The sequence below is a fragment of the Sinohyriopsis cumingii genome, chromosome 6 (genome assembly GCF_028554795.1).
Source record: "Sinohyriopsis cumingii isolate HCF-2022 chromosome 6, ASM2855479v2, whole genome shotgun sequence".
NCBI lineage: Eukaryota > Metazoa > Mollusca > Bivalvia > Unionida > Unionidae > Sinohyriopsis > Sinohyriopsis cumingii.
In genome coordinates, this window is record NC_142966.1 from 56,041,363 (window position 1) to 56,059,846 (window position 18,484).

At 34.1% G+C, this 18,484-nt stretch overlaps 1 protein-coding gene across 3 annotated transcripts in view; it reads left to right on the top strand.

Annotated features, from left to right (window-relative positions):
• The window catches only part of LOC149796978 (protein mono-ADP-ribosyltransferase PARP15-like), a 76,567-nt gene that overhangs the window by 42,316 nt on the left and 15,767 nt on the right, over positions 1 to 18,484 (top strand). For all 3 annotated transcript variants that reach the window (XM_089961665.1, XM_089961664.1, XM_089961666.1), the window contains 2 exons: positions 3,794 to 4,024; positions 14,983 to 15,655. In XM_089961665.1, the coding sequence (XP_089817791.1) occupies positions 3,794 to 4,024; positions 14,983 to 15,655 (904 nt within the window). The remainder of the gene's footprint in view (positions 1 to 3,793; positions 4,025 to 14,982; positions 15,656 to 18,484) is intronic.

Below are 18,484 nucleotides of genomic sequence, written 5' to 3' on the forward strand. Positions count from 1 at the left end.
CCAAATACGTCCTAGTGCTGCTATCTTTAAATGTATACCACCTGTACTCATTCACAAGTCAAGTCTAACTGCAAACAACATAGTCCCTTATCTGCCATCACATAATGCTTCAGCAGATCAGGGTCTCTTTTGTTTGTTCTACTGATTAATCCTACCAAATTGTATAGATTCAGATTTGCAGGTGCTTTATGTGATGACAGATCTGGGTCTGTGCAGTTTGCAGTTTGACTCATCTTAAAAGTGCGCATAGGTATGCTGATGGGCCAGCACAAATGTAAGCATGCATTAAAAATCTTATTGAAACATAGAAATAACTTCTCCAAACCAATTAACCAGTTTAGTTTAAATTTAGGATGCACAGAGCATCCTAGCAATATGGCTGCCATTACTGCAAATATTACAAAAACCTGCAACAGCTTTTTCTCAAAATCTGCTAAACAATTTTGACGACATTTTAAAAAATCCTCCATGTTTCAAGAGCTTTCAGTTTTGTACAACAGATATCCATTGACCATTGAATGGACTACTTTTACTAACATAAAATAAAAATTCTTTATAAACTGCATAAAAACTGCTAGACATATTGAAAACTAAATTTTCTAGATTTCTGGCTGCAAATCTTCAAGTTTACATGAATGATTTCACTCTTCAATAAATATGGCTGTCAATAGAAAAAGCTATGAAACCTTTAAACAACATTTTCACAGAATAAAAGAGGACTGAAATTTAGATTAAAATATGACCAACAGCATCTTGACCAGATATGACAAGCACGATCTTGACCACACGTAACACATAGTGTCTGGACAAAATATGACAACAGCATCTTGATCAAAATTAACAACAACATCTTGACCCAATACAGCAACTTGACAAAGTATAACATACAGCATGAACCAAATATGACAAACAACATCTTGACTAAATATGACATTATATGCAAAGTGCAGTCATTAGGTATTAAATTGACTGACATTATTTGCAAAGTGCAGTCATTAGGTATTAAATTGACCGACATTATTTGCAAAGTGCAGTCATTAGGTATTAAATTGACCGACATTATTTGCAAAGTGCAGTCATTAGGTATTCAATTGACCGACATTATTTGCAAAGTGTAGTCATTAGGTATTCAGTTGACCGACATTATTTGCAAAGTGCAGTCATTAGGTATTCAATTGACCGACATTATTTGCAAAGTGCAGTCATTAGGTATTCAATTGACCGACATTATTTGCAAAGTGCAGTCATTAGGTATTCAATTGACCGACATTATTTGCAAAGTGCAGTCATCAGGTATTCAATTGACCAACATTATTTGCAAAGTGCAGTCATTAGGTATTCAATTGACCGACATTATTTGCAAAGTGCAGTCATTAGGTATTCAATTGACCGACATTATTGCAAAGTGCAGTCATTAGTTGTTAAATTGATTTCCATACTGAATTTCAATCAATTAACCACAATACCTTGAGTCTGAGCTGGACATTTATCATCAGCCAATCACAAAATGCATTACAAAAGCCATGTCTTGCCATTGGTTGATAATATATCTTAGGCTCAAGAGTTTTTGATTTCCATGCCAATTATTTAGTGATAAAGAGATGTAAAAGCATTCTGTAAGATTTTACCTCAAAAGAATGAGATGTTATCATAAAATATATGCCTATCATTCTGTTTAGAATTCAATGAAAGATCAGTAAAAACAAAGGACAGTTACAGCATTCATATATGGCATTTTAATCAAAGGCAATTCCAGATAAAGAATGTCCAGAGGAATGCCCAATCAACGGCCTGTATATATGGTTACAAAACTCATGTTAATCAAAGGATTTTATGGTTACAAGACTCATGCTTATAAAAGGTCTTTATCTATGCATACAAAACTCATGCTTGTCACAGGTCTTTTTCTATGCTTGCAATACTCGTGCTAATTAAAGGCCTTTATCTGTGCTTACAAAACTCATACTAATCAAAAGCCTTTATGCTTAAAATACTCTACTTAAAGTTCTTGGACTATGCTTACAAAACTCATGCTAATCAAAGGCCTATATGGTTACAACACTCATGCTAATTAAAGGTCTTTATGCTTACAAAATTCGTGCTAATCAAATGCTTTTATCTGTGAGCATCCCTGTCCACTTTAGTACCTTGGAATTTGTCAAAACAGAACTAATGATTGTCTATGGTTAACATGCCAACCTGCTAGTGTGAATAAATTGAAATCATGAATGAAAACTGTGTGTGAAAACTTGGGTACCAGTTGAAGAAAAACAAACCACATAATCTGAAAAGCGAAACATAGGGCATTTCTAATTGAAGGTGTTGACCCTGCTACAAGTATTCAATTATATGAACCTAAAATGTGAACAGATGGTTCCAGTAAATACTTGGGACTCAAGGAAGGCACTTTCAATGTGAAACAGTCACCCATGGCACAGTTTAGAATTTTTAAAAATATTTCATATGAATTTGGTAATCAGAGTACCTTGTGATAAATTTTTATAAAACAACCTTCCATGAGTACCATACATGTTTAAATGGAACAGTCCTGATTACCAGGTACTTTTAATTGGAACAGTCCATGATAACTATGCAGCTGCTTTGATTTAAAAACAGAAACATTGTAAAATTCTGAACTGTGTACCTGATGATCCCATTCCCAGCTGTAGCACTGATGAGACACAGGGAACAGACATTCCACAATATAAATAATCAAAAATTCCAACAACAACTAGAAATCCACTTCAAACTTTAGACTTTCAAAATATAACCTCCACAACTTTGTATGGAGGGAGAATAAGTTGAAGACTTTTCAGTCCGTCTTTTAATATTACTGGGAATCCAAATTCGTTGAGTATATCAGAGGATCATATTTATAAACATTGCAACATAACTATAGACGGATCATTGGGAGCAGAGCTTCATTGACTCAGGATGAAATTTAGAAGAATTACATCTTCTGATAATGTTGTGACTTTTCCATAACTGGGGTGCAAACTAGAGTGTAGAATGTTCTTGTTTAAAAATCTCCAAATGATTAAAAAAACATCTTGTCTCAAAGTTTCAATTTTCTTTTTAAAAAAACAAAAAAGTTTAAAACTTTAAAAAAATTTGCCTTACAGTTCAGTGTGTCAGTAATTTTTGTAACAAAGACATAAAAAAGTTCAGATTTTGAATGTAGTGTAAAATAATGAACTTTTTTGTATAGTTGAATATATTTCATTATGGTATGTTAGTCTAGTATATTTGTCCTGAAATTTGTTTGGAGTGCATGTGATAAGAAAAGGGTCACTTAGAAAACCAAAGCCTATGTTCCATTTAAGAAATAAAGAAGAATCCACTCGCTTTTGACTGCATTTGAAATCCATTCCTAAGTCAAGTATAGTAAAAATCAAATGCTTAAGAATAAATCTCCATGTCAGTGATGCAAGACAGATCAGTGACATCAATGTATAGTATCAGTTGTTAAATGTCTCATGTCAGTTTTTTTCAGTGGGTTTCAACTTGGTCTTTCATAAATTTCTAAATGCCTTTATTAAATTTTTACAAAGGATAAATGAACTTTTTCTTTATAAATGTGTGAATAAAAAGAAGACATATAATAAATACAAGATGAGATTAGTACTTTGTTCCAAGTTGAGGGGAAGCCCCATCTTAATGCAGCCTCACAATATGTGTCTGATTGCCTCAACATAATCTTTGGATGTATCAAACTCATTCTTTCTGTTAACTCAGAGCAACGCACTAGTGTAGGTTTGTGTATTGTTAATTTTAGTTTATGCCCTACTTTCAGCTGCTTTGTAGAGTGATTACAAAGTCATTGACAGAAGCAAGTAAGCTTGGGATGAATTCTGTTGCTTTTCCAACCCTGGGAATGGGTCACCTTCGCTTTGGTGCCATCCAATCTGCACAGGCACTGTACAGATGTATTAAAGAGTTTGGTGAGAAAAACCCAAGTTGCAGTGTGAAAGAAGTTAAAATTGTCATTTATAACCTGGATCCAAATCTAAAATCAACCATAGAGGTATGTACCATTCTTTCAAGTAATTGCGTATTTTTATAAATAATAGTTCCACCTCAGAGATTTTTCTCTTAGTCTCTACAGTAAAATGCACTTTAGCTTTTGAAGTAACCTTGCATTATAGTAAATATTATGCCTGTACCAGATCAGTTGAGGGGGCTTATGGTATTATCAAATGTTAGTTTTGTAATGTCACAACTGTTGTGAATTTTGTTTCCTGAGGAACTTTTGAAAGACTTAATGGATTAATGCCACATTTGGCCCAAGGCTTCACATTAAGAAAGGTTAAGTTTGATTTCCATTCTTTTCTTGGCCTAGTGGTTAGAGTGTCCACCTCAGATGCAGGAGGTTGTGGGTTTGATCCCTGGCTGAGTCATACCAAAGACTTACAAAAATGGTACTAACAGCTGCCTCACTTGGCGCTCAGCATTAAGAAGTTAGTGCTAGGACTGGTCGGCCTGGTGTCAGCATAATGTGACTGGGTGGGACATCATGCTACATGTCTGCGTCATGATACCCCAGTGCTCGACATCACTATAAACTGTCACACTGCAGACATCATAGCGATATGACTAAAAACTTGTTAAAGCTACATTAAAAATCCAAATCACACACACACGCATAGATTTCATTTAGTTATTTACCTATTTTGTTGCAAAACTTTGCCCTTCAGTTGCATCATATTGGCAGGGGCATCCATGTGCTATGGAAACATTCTAATCTTTGTCGCCATTGTTAATAGATTTTAGCATTTGCTTCTTAAGTCTCTTCCTATGTTAAAATTTGATATTGTCTTGCAGTCAGAGGAGAACTATACTGCAGTACCTAAAGTAGGTTGCTGTGACTATTCACACAGATATGACAGTGTTCAGTAACTATTCTAGGTGCATGTATCCACCAAAACTGTCTCATTACCAGAGTGGATCTGTGTCTGTACTCACTGCCCCAATGATTAAAATAGAATTTAAGTTTTTCTATTGATTTTAACCTCTGTATAGATTAATGTCCTGTATTCAGTTTTAATACCATAGGTGTCAACTTGTACAGCTTACCTGTAATTTGTATGTTTTTTTTTCCATTTTTGTCAGTATATGGCCTTACGACCATTTTGTACAGTTTACTCATACAAAATTGAATTAACGTTTTTTTCTCAGTTTGTGTGCATCCGGGACTCTGGGCATAATTTTTTTAGAACAAGAATTCAATGAGATCAGGGTGGCCGGACACAACCAATCAAATCATACTCAAAATCGTGCTTTTCCTTTGATAATGAAACAAGTTTCATTCATGGTTGAGCTCCTGTGTTGAAGATATTGTCATTTATCGCTCTGAAATTAGACGCTCACTCGGATTTCTAATATTGACTAACCACCTGTGTAGTAAGTATGTTTTCTTATTTTATACATTATTATTTTATTATTTATACTTATTACTATCAAATGCATAAAGTTGACATCAATTTTCATAATTTACTTAGTGTGGCAGTCATGTTGGTGTAATCGTAATTTGTCCAACTTTTTTCTTTGGAGAGAAAGTCAATTTATTAAAATTTTGAACAATATACTAATTAAAATTAAATAGTCTGCTGAATTTAGCACCGTCATTTTATCGTGCTGTCATAGTTTTGAATTAAGTTTGTCAGATATGTAATGCAAACAGGAAGATGCATTGCCATAGTACAGATACTGAGGACGTCATTCTTTTGGCTTGAAGATATGTAACACTGTCAATTTATATCAAGTTTTTGACCAAAATTGGCACACCATGTAACAAATTCATAACTTTTCAAACACCAGATACGCAATTTTAATAGAAATGATCAACAGCTTGCGAGGTATAAACTTCTGGACTGCTACTTTGTCGATTTTTTTAATTTTTAGATTTCAGTTTTTGGATAACTCCTGGCGTAATATCTTGTGGTTTATGGGGGAAAATATAAATTCATAACACACTTGTAATTAGGAGATCTTCCTCTATCACATGTAAAATCTAAATTTGTTAATTTTATATATATATATATATTTCATATAGTTGAAATATTCCATCCATCAAATGGCTGAGCCTAACTCAGAGAAACAGAAGCTTGAAGACACTGACCAAGGTTGTGGCAGGTTTTGGGCTGATTGGATTAAAGTCTTCCCTGGCATTGTAGATGTATCCAAGTTAGAATCTTCCCATGCTTTTTGTAAAATGTGCAGTACAGACATTAAAGTTGTGGTGTCGGACATATATGATCTGGAGGAACAGTTCAGGACAAAACTGCATAAAAGAAATTTTGAAATGAAGAAGGGAGCATCCATGAAAAGCTTCTTTGCTCAGCCAAAGTAGTGAAATGATAGTGTTATAAGTAAAAAGAATGAAATAAAGTTTCAGAAATGTAAATAATTATGTAAATATATGTAAAAAATACTTTGTGTATAGCATTTGTTATTTTCAAACTGTTGATCTTGTATAATATATGAATACACTTTTTTGTGTAAGGTTTTTATAGTCTTTGTAATGGTTTTTATTGGTCTGGCTTACAGGTTATCATCTCAAGGGGTTGACACCTATGCAGTACTCACATTGTGCACTTAATAACTTTTTGGGATGATAATTGAGAACTCATCATAATGATGTCATAACAGTTTTGTCATCTCATGTATATAAATACTAGAAAAGTTAGCTTTGTTGATATTGTGAGCTCTGATTAGGCAGTACATTCTTTCTCTCCTTTCATATGGTGGCACCATATATAATGTGTAAGATTCATTGGTGAGATGCATATGTGTTTCAGCTAAGTTAAGTGGAAGTGTCACATACCAAATAATGTTTTCACCCTAATGTTTATTAATCCGTATATTATTGTTTTGGTGAACACTTATAGGTTGTTATTTCCCATTTTTTTAAATTTGAGTTAGAGAATGTCAACCAAATACTCAAAGTGCAAGAAAATTAAGCCCAGTGAGGACACATTGCATGTACCTTGCTTGTAGTACCATATATACTCTCTTATAAGCTGAGTCAGACTGCAGTTGCACAGACCCAGATCTGCTGTTGCATAATGTGTCAGCAGATCATGATCTGTGCAGTTTGTTAGAAGTAATAAGTATAACAAACAACATAGATTCTGATCTGCAAGTACACTATGCTAGGGCAGATCAGAATCTTTGTTACTTGCAGTTTGGCTTGACTTATTAGCAAGTATAGATGGTAAGGGTTCTTCAGTTTTGCTATTCATTATTTGCTAAGTTGTAGGAGGGAATGCCATCCATAGTAATGTGCAAAAGTTTGAAAAGCAAGGAGGTACAGGCAAAGTCAAAGTACGCTGACACTGAGTCTTCATCCCAAGACATTGTTGGTTACTAGTTGGTGGTGGGGGTTGTGATGATGGACCATCCCCATCTTATATCATGCTCACAGTGAAAGTTATGTCATGCCACCCCGGTACAGAGGACCATTGTAAATCAGAGATGTCTATGTTTCACTCATGTCAGTCAATAATAGAGTTGCTTTGTGACAAAACTGATGCAGGAGACAATGTCACACTTGCTGGCTTTGCTGGAGTTTCTATTTCTACATTCATCATGTCTCTCAAGACATGTTTTCAGTTGATGAAAAAGTGGGCTATGCACATGAGTGGGAGTCTACTGCTCAAGTTGCCAAGGTGATTAACAGGTCTGTTCATCACCCAGATGGCTTCTTGCAATTTTTATTAGGTGAAGATTTTTGGATGCAGGTAGCACAAGAACTGCCTCTCTAGATTTCCTCACCATCTTCTATTCAGCCACATCAATCTTAGCCACAATGGTGAACTGATCATAGGCAAAAGGAGATGTAGTTGAATGCCATTCGACAGGTGCAGTTTTGATGGTGACAGGAGACCCCTCAGTTTTAGAGGTAGTATAATAAAGGGGATAGGATACAAAGATTTTCTTCTCCAGATCTCCTGATTATCACCAGTGACTGGCCACCCTATTGCCTGAGAACAACTTGTGTCTAGATGCCAGATTTCTTCATTTTTAGCAGACTTGGACTTATTAGGTATTGTTACATGCTTTACTGAGGCAATTCAAGTAGGTTATTTAATATGGAGGCATAACTCATCAAGCTTTGGCATCTTGGCATCAAGAGGGTGATATGCTTAGCATACTTCGAAGTCTTTCAGACCCATATACTTTCTTTGCATGATATTCAAATAATTTCTGTGAAGCTTGCATTTTTTTAAATCAGGGTTCCCACACCACCAGGAAATTGGGAAAAAGTGAGGAGAAATGATAATTTTTGTCCTGACCATGAAAAGTCCTTGAATTTGATGAAAGTCAAGAAAAACCCAGGAATTTTCTGTCACCAGATGATGCCTGAAACAATCACATAATTGAATTGTAACTAAACTGATCATGAGTTAAATTTAACTTATTCTAACCAGAATATTCAGAGGGTGCAGTACGGATCATTTGGGTGCTTACAATAAACATATATGCTGAGTCAATCCAAATGCTCAGTGGATTAGATTTGTGTAAGAGACTTTTATTTTCAAAGTCAGCTCGATATCCGTATCTTTCCTTACATGGAAGGTATGAAAACCAGCCTAGCATCACAAGAGGCTAACATGGTGGTGGCAAAGCATAGCTGCTTATCAGATGGCCTAGCAAACTTTAAACATTGTTAGATCGAGTGATACGTGCATGAAATCGATATGAAAATCACTTATTTTCTCAGAAATTGTGAGTATTAAAATCATTATGTCTTTAATCTGCTGAAAGACAAGATAAAACTACAGCGTTGACGAAATGTGACCTGGTACTCATGATTTGCATTGCTAGTCGCATGAGTACACAAATCTAACAACCCACATTTTCCAGTGTTGTAGAGAAGTTTTATTTTTTAAAAAGTGAAAGTCATATACTAGTTGTAATAAAAAATAAAAAAACGAAAGAACAATTTTTTTTCTCCATATTTGTATCATGTGACTACCCTGTTGACATGTGCTCTCTGCTTGGTAAATCAGATTGGCCAGATTGCTGGTATTTTACAAAAAGTATCAGACTTTCATTTAATATAATTGAATTTCTGTACAACAACATTAAAAAGGAGTTTGTTGTTATATCACATGACTATTGGACTTCCGATGTCATTGTTTGAGATTTGTGAAGTCATGTGACTAGTAATGCAAAAGGCACATACTGGGTCATGTTTCATCTATGCTGTAATTTTGTCTAGTCTGTCAGTGGATTAAGGACATAACAATTATAATACTTGCCATTTCAGAGAAAATAATCATTTTCCTGTCAATTTCATGCAGGTATAAGTCGATATAACATAAGTTTAAATTTTCTAGGCCTGCTGTTAAGTGACTACAATATGTCGCTACTGCACAGTGGCTGCAAATTCCAAATTTTCAATATGCAATTGCAATGACCCCACACCCCAACCAGAATGTCCAAATATGAAAAATGGGGTGGGAATATTTGGAGGAAACCTGGATTAGAAAACAGACTGCTATTCATTTTAAGCCAAATTTGTAGTCCAAATTGTTGAATCTTGGAACTGAAATGAGAAATTGTTGTCTCTTGTATTATATATTAAAAACGATATGAGCATCTGTATCAATACAGGTTTGGGGACTGGTTTAATGAATTAAAACAAGACAAGTTGATTTTACAGAAAAGTCAGTCCTTGTTAATACAACAGTATATAATTATGAAGGTCTTTTGTCAAAAGTTAAATCAATCCTTTCGAAAAATTTATTTAAATGATGATTTTTAACCAGATCATCTTAAGGAGATTAGGTTGCTTGAAAAATCTTGTTTGGGATTTTATTGGCACAGATAAATTCAGGGTCAACTCTTTTTGTTACAAGACAAGATTCTAATTATTTGTGTTTATTGTTTTTTTATACTTTAATAGGAAGTGTTTACTTTCTATAAGATGCATATATATATTGCTATACAATTCTTTAGTATTAAAGGTTTGAAAGGAAACAAAACTAATTTATGTTCATTATGTTGTTCCCACTTAGCAACAAGTCGGCAAAATAAAATTAGAATTTTTATTCTGTACATTTAAATGACTTTACATGCCGATTTATAGGAATATAATCAAACTTGTTTCGTGTGATACATTTTGTGGTTTTGTACATGATCATCTTTTCGGACTTAGATGTTTTGGATAGTCTTGAAAGAGAAACATGTTTAGATGTATAAAATGCATGTTTTGTAATCTAAAATATACTTTAATTCCATTCAGTAATGGTCATATGTGAACCTTGAAAAAATTAATTTCATCCTGGAAAAACTCTGGAAATTACCTGGAAATTTATCTTTAGAAAAGCATGGGAACCTTGTTGAATGCATTTTGAATGCAACTTTTTGATTGAGATATCATTGAAGCCCTTGACTGGTATGCGCAGTCAATCTTGAACTTCTGTATCTGAGATAAAGAATCACAGATGTGAACTGGCCTGGGGAGTTCATTTGCTGCAAATCAGATGACGACCTGGTGGGTTCAATGGCTGGTTGACAACCAGACCAAGTTAAGAAGAATGCAAACTCCTTATGGGCATGGGCTTTCACTGGAATTGCTTGGTTTTTATCTTGGTAAGAAAATGTAATTTATTTTTCATTACCTGTGTATTGAAATTAGGTGTGACTTACCATTAGTTGTATTAGCTTCTTGTTATGGCATCCATCATGACTCTAGCCAGATTATCTCCCTTGAAGGGTAACCATTATCATTTATATATGGAATCCAGCCAACCTTGAAGGGTAACCATGGTAAAGATTTGATGCTCACCACACATTCCATACCCCTATTACTAATTCTTCTAATCATAATGTGATTTGGGAACAAAAGTATTTAATTGAGATTTTTAATGTTTGGATAAATAATGCTTCTCCAAGAATACATATCCAATCATGTTACTGTCACGCCATAAATCACCTACCCGTGAATGTGAGTATGACTGTATCCATCAGCTTAATATGGAAAACATCCAGCATATGGGTAGGCACCCAGTGGGGAAATGGAAAGGTAACTGGTGAAAATTTGAAAAGAAATGTTAATGTTAGGATTATTTTACATCGGAATTTTTCAGATATGTTATACAGTGACTATCACCTAAAAATTGAACCACTTGGCCCAAGAGCTGGAGCAAGCTTCAAGTGCAGTTGTGACATAATAGTTCACACCTTTCCAGTGAATTAAATGGTTGTCCATTGAGATTTGTGATTTGTTTGTTTGATTGACTGGTGGGTGGATTAGTGATCAATTAATGATTACAGTTTTGATATCTATATTATTAAACACATAATCAAGAATTGGAAGAATGTGTGCATCTTGAGTAAATACTCAACAAGTGCTAAAAATTAATGTGCCCTATTTCTGAACAAGTGTTAAATATTGGAAAGAAATGTTTTCTAGCACTGTTAAACCTTGTCTGTGGAGACCAAAATAATATATCGTTAGCATTTTGTCCCTTCAAGAGAGGTTACTGCATGTATAAGGCCAGTTTTTCAGTGCAGAAGAGGTGACATTATAAGGGGGGGGGACATATTATTAGTATATCTTTCTCTATTACATGGTAATTGTAGTCCATTACTATCACTGATTTAGTATAGCTGTCCCAAACTCCTATGACATGCTAATTGTAGTCCATTACTATCACTGGTTTAGTATAACTGTCCCTAACTCCTATGACATGGTAATTGTAGTCCATTACTATCACTGATTTAATATAACTGTCCCTAACTCCTATGACATGGTAATTGTAGTCCATTATTACCACTATATTAGTATAGCCATCTTGGACTATACCATGTAAATTGCTGTTGTTTACTACCACTGTAATAGTATAGTCCTCACATACTCTGACATGGTAATTGTAGTTCATTACTACCACTATATTAGTATAGCTGTCTTTAACTGTGACATGGATACTGTTGTCATTTACTACTACTGTATTAGTATCGATCTCTATATTTATGACTTGGTAATTGTCATTTCATTACTACCATTGTATTAGTATTAAGCTCTCTCTAACTATCGTTATATATTTCTATATTTTTGTAACTCCTGGTACATGATTATATCTAAATTTTATTATTTTTATTCATGGCTGTAAATCGTACAGAATATCTTTGGTTAAATTTTGCATACATGACCTGAGTGTCTTAAAAGCACAGTAGTTTCATAGGATCTATAAATAGATGCTTACATATATATTGATAATCATTAATAATGATCTTAATAATAAGACTTACTGGCACCTATGTCTTAATTTCTCAGTGGTGGTTGGGGTTTGGACATTTCTAGAATAATTATGTAACTTCCCATTGGTTGGGCTAGGTTACACGGATAGGCCAATTTGATGCAAAATGAGTAATTTAATGATTCACCTCAGGTTTAATGCGAAATTCAGTTACAGACAGGGTATTAAAGGAGAGATTTAAGCAATCAGTTTCATTCTGAATTTGGAGTCATTCTTGTTTCCTGTATTCATGTTGTAATTCTTTTATGTTGTACTTAGATATTCTTTGAGAGGAAAAACATTTTCGACTGTTCAGTGGGAACAGAAAGTGCTCATCATTTGGACTATAATACTATTCTGGAACCATTTTCAATTATTTAAAGGAATTCTGGACAAGGCCATCTTGATATCACGGTTCTTAGAGGACCATTACATTTTCAGTTTTGAAATTTATACATAACTTTTCATTCATTTAGGACTTTCATAGACCTTTATAAGGATTAGTTTCAATTCACTTCATAATATTGTAAGTTCCTCTCACATTTTCATGTATAAGCTTGATAATTAAATTGTTTGTTACGTTTTACAAAACATTTTGGTTTTGCATTTTTTGTCATTTACTTGGTTTGTGCCCGTTGAGTTGTAACACTACGACATGGTCATTGTCCATTACTACCACAGTATTAGTATAGTTTTCCATAACTATGAAATGGTAATTGTTGTTTAAACAGTCAGAGGTCGATATGTACTTTCATGCTCAATGACAATCCTGGTGATACTTTCCCTGTCACATGTGGTCACAGATGTATTTCTTGAATGGATAAGATTGTTTTGGACAGTACAGGTGGCAGAATGAGTGCCATGGAAGTAGCATCTATTTTTTCCAAGTTCATGTATACCTTGTGCAAAATATGCATATAGTTTCCCAACATTACAACAATTATATGCCATTGTAAATTGTTTTTTTCCCTCAATATTATCATGATATATCAGAGTAACTCCCCTTGCATGTTCTGGAATCTACATGGTGTCTGCTTATCCATTGTTTCCCATGGTCATCTGATTTAAAGTAGAAATTAAATGAATTTTAAATCAGAGCAAAGAACACGAAATAGATGTATATATGTCTGAAAGTCAGTGTTTTTATTTACATATTTGCCAATCGTAAGCTTGCACTGTATTAGTAAAGCTGTCCCTTACTACTAACTATGACATGGTAATTGTTGTTAATTGCTACTACTGTATTAGTTTAGCTGTCTCTAACTAGGACATGGTAATTGTTGTCGATTACTACCACTGTATAAATTATAAAATGGTAAGCAAGAAGTAACTCACTACAATATGACAGACAAAAAACAATTGGTAAGCAAGAAGTGACTACAATGTGACAGACAAATAAACAATTAGTAAGCAAGAAGTAACTCACTACAGTGTGACAAAGACAAACAATTTGTAAGTAATGAGTAACTCACTACAATGTGACAGAGACAAATAAACAAGTGGTAAGCAATAAATAAAGTCACTACAATGAGACAGAGACAAACAATTGGTAAGCAAGAAGTAACTCACTACAATGTGACATGACAAATATATAGATTCTGGGTATACAAACAGTTGGTAAGAAAAGATGTAACTCCCTACAATGTGATTATTTGTAATTTTTGTGTGGGGTTAGAGGATAGACGAGTTCTCAGTAAAGATGCAGATATAACATTAATAACAGTAGCATCTCATACATTGTTCATGTATCATTTTATTTTAGGGTCACCTAAGGATAACTTAAAATAAAATCTTTCAAGAGAACACAAAAAGGAATGTTTCTATTATTTTTTCTTCTAATCATTCTGTTTTTAAGTGTAATAAATAGTTGTTGTTGTTGTTGTAGGGTTTAAAGCACACAATAGGCTATGCATGGCGGCCAGTATTAATGGTGGAGGAAGAACCCGAGTGTAATAAATAGAAGATCATGTCTGATTGTTTGTTAGATATAAACTGTACAAGAAAGTAAATAATATAATATACCATAGAACAATACACTTGTCATAACATTATTCAGCGAGTTTAATAAATTTGTTGAATATGACTTTAAGCTGGTGTTTATCACAAAACTTTGCATTACTGATTCTTTATTGAGTGACGTTGCTAAGTGTCAGATGGATATACATCACTACTCCACTGTGAGGTCCTTCATTTTAACCCCATTTTTGTTATACACTTGGTATGGTCATGGAGCCCATTTCTGTACATTACATGTACATTATAATAATATTATTTTTATCTTGTATTTCATCTTCATTACAAGGCAGTCTCACTATAATGTAAATATATTCTGTGGCTCCCATGGATAGCACTATAATTAAGGAGTACTTTATCTCTTTTGTTGTTTGACTGGTTTTGTTTTGTTTTGGTGATTTATGACACAGTAACACAAGGTTACACAGCAATTGGAGTAAGGTGCCTTGTCCAGGGACACACCATAGTATCTGACACAGTCTGTTCCAATGGTAGGATTCAAACCTGTACCTTTCAGTTGCAAGTTTGGCATGCTATCCACAGCACAACTGTGGCTCACCCTGCCTTAACTGGAATTTCATGGAATATTTAATAATAAGTTCATAAAAAATAGTTAAAAACAGCAAAGGTTATTACTATCACCATAAGGCAGTATTGCACATTAACAAATTTCAAATTTTTCTTTAAAAATTTCATATTTTTTTCTTTGTATTGTATGCAGACATTTGAGTTGGTGGCAAAAGCACATGAAGATAAGGTGTCCATCCCTGCTGCTGCCCCAGCAGCCAGAAACACCCAGGAATTTTGCATGATGAAATACACAGAGGAGATCTCAACTCCGACCAATTGGACAAAATTCAAATCAGGCAAGACAGTCAAAGCTTGGCGAATCAAACAGGGTGACAAGCCAGCATATAAACTGGTTACTGTGGACACAGCCACCTTCAAAGTTGTAGAGAACGTTATTCAGAAGACATGGGATGCAAAAAAGATTGGTCATGGTCGAGATGCAGCCGGTCTAGATGCTATTAATTACAACTCTCTTAAAGTTACAAAGGTACAAAGACTGGAAAATCTTGACCTATATGAAAAATATGCACAATACCAGCAGACCCTCTTCCACAAAGCTGGAGTCAAAGGACTGTTTGAACCTCTAGAGAAACACCCAAATGCCAAATCTGGACAGGTGCAAACATCCATTGGGATCGCCAGTATGCTACAAAAGGAATTGTACCCAGAAATCAATGAGTTTTACCTGTTTCATGGTACCAAGCCAGAAAATGTTGAAGCTATCGTCAAGCAAGGACTAGACTTCAGAATGGCCAGTGATAAGGCTATGTTTGGACAAGGTGTCTACTTTGCGGAGAGTTCTACCAAAGCTGACCAATACACTGGTAATTCATACCTTGATAGAAGTATAGTGAAATCTGTTTGTTTTTGGAAAGTCTTTTGTCTACTTTTTTTTCCATCTGACATTATTTTTTCAAGTGTATTATCTCTAATCAACCTAAATCACTTGGAGGATTCCTTTAAACATTTATCCACAGTTTCATTGTATGGTCTAGTTGGTTTTAGATGAAAATGGTGATACACAGACATCCAATATGGCCACCATGGTGGCCATCTTAAAAATGTTATTACTACTCATATCAACATTGGATTTTCATCAGAAGACTTCATCAAGGCATACAATGTCGAATGCCTGAGATAAACATTGGTACCAAATTAATTATACTAAACAAAGTGTAGCTTGAAACATCAATGTTGATTATAAAATATGTTATGAAAGAAGAGTGAGAAGTGTCCTTGTATTTTTCTTATAGCACATGAATGACTGATGGGTAAATTGTAAGCAAGGATTTGAACTCCTGTGTATCCAATGTGGCCACCATAGTGTCATCTTGAAAATCTTATTGTTAAGTACTCCTTCTGGGCAGATGATCATATCGACACAGGGTTTTCACTGTAAGACCTATTATGGTGTCTAATCAGTGCTGTTCTGAAATCCAGTATGGCCACGAAGGCAGTATCTTGAAAATCTTGTTATTGCTATTCATACTACACCTCTCCCTTGATAACTCATGCACAACAGGGTCCACAAACATAGACTACACTATAAGCAAGGCACAAGTTACCAAGTGACCTCCAAAAATTTAAAAATAATTGCTTTGACATAGAGAAACCGGGAGAGAGCGGCGTTAGACAACTGTGCTGTTTAATGACTGAATCCTCATTTTACAATCACATTGATAATAATTTCTAATAATGCGCTTTTTCTAATGAAGTTGTTTCTTATTCTGTTTAAATAATATTTATTTTCAAAATGTCCAACATATGAAAGCTCGTTCCAACTGGTGTAAACAACCATCACGTGTATTCAAAAACATCTGTGTATTACATCACTGCTTTTTGTTTTCTTTATGAGTCTGGTTCCTGTAGTGGTGTTTAATAGTATCCTGCCAAATCGGGAGTCCCCATAGCAGGGAACTAGACTAACTGTTGATACACCACTAAACAAGATTCCTTTGTTTAGAAAAACACACGACATTTATTTCGTGACACAATCATTTATGTCAAAACTCAATTTTTATATTGTTCAGTTAGTACAACATCGATGTTGTGATTTCATTGGAAGTAATAATAAAACTTCTTATCATCCTTGAGGATATATAAGTGCCAGTTCAAGAATTCTCTGAAACTCGCTTGCCCACAGTGGTCCGTATCTGTGAAATCAAGCTGTTTATTTTGCAAAGTATTCATTTTGCTTGGCTGCCTTGTTATCCTTGATTACAGTTATGAAAGAGTCGGTTAATTTAAGGTAGTTTATGTTACATACACAATAACATTTATAAGTGTTCGATTAATCAAATGAATTGAGTTCACCCGACATATGACCAGGGCCACTAGATTTTAAGTTTGTAGGGTTTTCGTGCCTTTTAACCTTTTTTTTTAATTCCACCTCTTTTTTTGATTCAGAAGACATACTTAATGTGATAATACAAGGAGGCCAGCTTTTAATTCAGTGCAACAATACAACAAATACTTCTGCAAGTCAGTTATCAAAACTCAGTTGGCACTTAATTAGGTTCTCAGAGAAACACTTGCGAACATAGCTGTTACGGTAGATTGATGCATTTTACATATAATTACAAGATGACACATTGCATTTATGACGATTACACTTAAAAGGAACTAAAAGATAGAACTAGAACACAAATTTCAATTGATAATTTTGTTATATTTAATTTTGTATTGATTTATTAAAGTATTGCCTCCACTCGGCGTAAGTTACATTATCATTGATCAAAATTTCCTTACATATCGTTAATTGTGGTGTACTAGGAATGTCATTTGGAAAGAAAATGTAAAAACAATTGTATGACCTATTTTTAAATTTGATATTTCATAGTGCTGATTAAAATTTCCAGGTTCTATCTACCATTTTTTGATGATAAAATGAGCGATACCGATTTTGATTGCAATTTTCTTCAAGTTCAACAAATAGGGATCAATTTTCGGGGTGTTTTCTGGTTTAAAATAAGTGGGATCCATGCTTGACCCCATGTTATAAGCAGTTTCGCGAGTTATCAGGGCAAAAGTTATCGAGGGAGCGGTGTATATTGATGACTATCAACATGAGCTTTTCCCTAAAATATTTTTTGGTCTTATCTAGTTAAATCTAATTTAAAAGTTTGCAGCTGAGATATTCAATAAGACATCTAATCATATCTAGTTGGTCCTGGATGAAAATGGTGCTTATCAGAGCTCCAATTTTATACCCATGTTATTGCTGCTTCTTCAGACTTGACATACATATGAATATGGAGCTATCACATAAAGACTTCTTATGATATGTCATTAGTTCTAAATGAAAATGATATGTCATTAGTTCTAAATGAAAATGATATGTCATTTAAGTTCTAAATGAAAATGGTATGTCATTAGTTCTAAATGAAAATGATATGTCATTAGTTCTAAATGAAAATGATATGTCAGTTAAGTTCTAAATGAAAATGGTATATCATTAGTTCTAAATGAAAATGATATGTCATTAGTTCTAAATAAAAATGGTGCTGAGCAGATCTGCTATATGTAATAGCCATATTGAAAATATTATAGTTACCTTTCCTGATCAGATGGTCCTATAGAAGGGGTTTTCACTAAACAAGAATGTCCTTTGGTATCATATTATCATTCATCTTCCTGTAATATACACTGATGGC